General features: G+C 63.1%; 1 protein-coding gene across 1 annotated transcript in view; it reads left to right on the top strand.

Moving 5' to 3' along the window:
- Positions 1 to 1,914, top strand: part of Ctrc (chymotrypsin C) — a 5,394-nt gene extending 3,480 nt beyond the window's left edge. Inside the window, exons 6-10 of the mRNA XM_010610622.1 lie at positions 6 to 69; positions 209 to 265; positions 668 to 868; positions 1,584 to 1,736; positions 1,840 to 1,914. Coding sequence (XP_010608924.1) covers positions 6 to 69; positions 209 to 265; positions 668 to 868; positions 1,584 to 1,736; positions 1,840 to 1,854 — 490 coding nt within the window. The 3' untranslated portion in view covers positions 1,855 to 1,914. The remainder of the gene's footprint in view (positions 1 to 5; positions 70 to 208; positions 266 to 667; positions 869 to 1,583; positions 1,737 to 1,839) is intronic.
- Positions 1,915 to 3,237: the final 1,323 nt, after the last annotated feature.

The following is a 3,237-nucleotide window of genomic DNA, read 5'->3' on the forward strand; positions in this document are numbered from 1 at the left end:
CCCAGAGCTTCCCAGGGCGGGCGCCTCTCCCACGCCCTCGCCCTCCCGCGGGCTGAGCGCGTCCCCATGGTTCCAAGCTGTCGTAGCAGCTGATACTTACCGAGTACACGCTGCGTGCGATCAGACTTGCTCGAGGGCTTGGCGTGGGAATGCGTCTGGTCACGTGGGGGTCGGAGACCGGGTCGCGTGATTCTCCGTGTGCCCGAAGAAACTCCAGCGGGACTCAGAGGTGAAACGCAACCGCAGGAGTCTTAGGGAGATGCAGGTTGGTCCGCGGACTATCTCGGGGCGAGAAAGGCCTCGCGAGTGGTGTCCATTTAGGCCCTGGGTTCCGTCCCCAGCACTAAAGGAGGAGGAGGAGAGCACGGTGGTGCCTACCTGCGGTTCCAACCCTCCGGGAGGCTGAGGAAGGAGAATCACAAGCTCAACCCCAGCCTCCGCCACTCGGGGACTCAGTAACTTAGTGAGACCCTGTCTCAAAGTAAAAAATATATATAACTGAGGGGTCGAGTGTGGCTCAGTGCAAAGGCCCTGGTTTATTCCCTAGTACCACCCCCCCACACACAACCGAAGTGAAAGACCACCCAACCGCAGCTATCCCTCGAGAGTGTCCCTCCTGCAGCTGGCTCTCGGCGCTGCGTCCTAACCAGGCCTCTGCACCCTGCAGGACTGGGACCCCTGCTCGGCCGTGTCCCTGCTCACCGACCGCCCTCTCTCCCCAGCCAACGGCCCCATTGCCGACGTGCTGCAGCAGGGTCTGCAGCCCGTGGTGGACCACGCCACGTGCTCCAAGTGGTCCTGGTGGGGCTTCCGGGTGACAAACAAGATGATTTGCGCCGGTGGCGACGGTATCATCTCCGCCTGCAATGTGAGTGCCCTGGTGGACGGGGACGGGGCGAACACTGAGCGGGGTGTGCCAGCAAACCCTTCCTGGGGAGGTAGCTGCACGGACCCCACAGGGTTGCAGGAAAGCGGTCCCCTCCACCCACCCTCTGCCCTGGCCCAGCCATGGGACCCGGGGAGCTGAGCACGAGGAGCTGAGTTCCAGACCCAGGGCGGCCACGTGGCCATCACCACGGACTGCTGAAGCTGTCCTACACTCACTCCTCTGTACAGCGGGGCCACCGTGGGGGCACAATGGGCCTGAGAGGTGCCGTGAGGGCCGAGCCACAGAAAAGGTGTCAGGGAAGTCCTTGCACACGGTCCTGCCACCATCCACAGCGCCAGCCCTAGGGACAGGGGACTCGGTCTGGCCAGAGCCTGGCAACACCTGAGATAACCAGAGACCACCCTTTTTCCAACCGCTGCCCCGTGCCCCACCCCACCACCTCACTTCTGTTTCCGCCACAACTCCCAGCCTCCTCCCGGCCCGGGCAGCTCACGGAGGCTCCTGAACACCCAGGGAAACAGGCACCAGGAGAGCTGGCATCGTCCCAGGATCACATGGCAAACCAAGGGCTAATCTGATGCCCAGGGCCTCCCAGAGCAAGGAGAGAGATCTGAGACCCTGAGAGCCAGCCCACCCTGCTGCCCACTGCCCCTGGGGCAGGCCTGGAGCTCACCCATCTGTCTGCCCGGTGCAGGGTGACTCGGGCGGCCCGCTGAACTGCCAAGCGGAGAACGGGTCCTGGAAGGTGCACGGCATCGTCAGCTTCGGCTCCCCACTGGGCTGCAACACCCGCCAGAAGCCAGTGGTCTTCACCCGCGTGTCTGCCTACACCACCTGGATCGACCAGGTGCGTGCCAGCCCCCACCTGCGCCACTTACTCCTGCAGCCCCGCTCACCCGCCCCAGGGGGTCCCCCGGCTGCCAGCCTCTCACCCTCGCCTGCCCTTCCAGAAGCTGCAGCTGTGATTCCTCCAGGAGCCCCGGCCACCAACCCTGCAACAATAAAACCTCCGTCCCAGAAGCCTGGACCTTGATCTTTTGTCTCCTATGCTCCATGGGGTCACCCCGCCCATGCCAGGGGAAAGAGAGGGACCCTCAGCTGGGCTGGAGGGGCCAAGATTAGGGACACCGCAAGCTGGGGGTGGGGTGCACACCTGCAGTCCCAGCACTGTGGGAGACTTGAGACAGGAGGTTCACAAGCTCAAACCCAGTGTGGACAACGTGGCAATTTAGCAAGACCCCATGTCAAATTAACAGGTACCAAGGGCTAGGTGTGCAGCTCGGTGTGGAGGTCCTGGGCTCCATCTCTAGAGTCCACACACACACACACGACACTGGAGACTCTTGTCCCTCTGTCTCAAGCCGTGACCCAGCTCACCCTGACCGGAGCAGGGCTTCTCCCATCCTGCCCCGTGGAGGAGTCTAACGGAATCCCCAGGCCCTGGCCCTGGCCCAGGTGGAGGACGGGAATCTGCCCATGGGAGAGGCCAGGCCACAGGAGGACACGGCTCAGGCCACTGGACCCTCACCCTCCAGCGCAGCGCTCACGGATGCTGTTGGCCCGAGCCCTGACCGGGGGAGGGCCCAGGAGGAGAAGGGGCCCCCAGCTCTGAGGGGCACAGGAGGGAGGAAAGCAATGCTGTCCTCACAGTCACAGGAAAAGCTTTCACTGCGTGAGCCAGGTGGGGAAACTGAGGCCCAGAGTGAGAAAGAGCTGCGCAAGCTCCCAGGAACAGACAGCCAGCAAAGCATGGGCTGCAAGGCCAACGGGAGGGCGCTGGGCCCAATGTCCAAGGGCCCGGGGTCCATCAGGGGCGTCCAGGTGGCTGCCCTGTCCCGGCTGCTGGGGTCTGGGGTCTTCTGAGAGCAGGTGACCCGCCGGTCCGCCCCCAGGCCCTGATCTCCTCACAGAGCCCTGGGCTCCAGCTGCGCTGACAGGCCCTGCGAATCACCCTTTCCCTGTCCAACTGAGGCTCCCGGGCCGGGGTGGGGGGCAGGGGACGGTACTGCAGCAGATTTCCAGGAGTTAACAGTGGGCTCACAAGGAGCTGGCACAGCTGTGCTGGGAACCCAAGGATGGTTCCAACTGGACCCTGCCCAGCTCTGGGCGGCACACACCCTGGACAGCACCCAGAATTGCGAAAGTAGGAGCACAGGCCAGGAGCATGGGATGAGGTCCTTAAGCCAGCATCAGCCAGCAGGAGGAACCCCCAGGTGGCTTCGTGGAGGTGGTGACGCCCAAGCTGGTCTTAAAATTTTAATATAAGGTCCCCAAGGATTGGGGATGTGGCTCAGTGAAAAGGCCCTGGGTTCAGTCCCTGGTAACAGAAAAAAAACATTTTTTTAAAT

Source organism: Fukomys damarensis, unplaced genomic scaffold (assembly GCF_012274545.1).
Source record: "Fukomys damarensis isolate Sample0158 unplaced genomic scaffold, DMR_v1.0_HiC HiC_scaffold_23, whole genome shotgun sequence".
Lineage (NCBI taxonomy): Eukaryota > Metazoa > Chordata > Mammalia > Rodentia > Bathyergidae > Fukomys > Fukomys damarensis.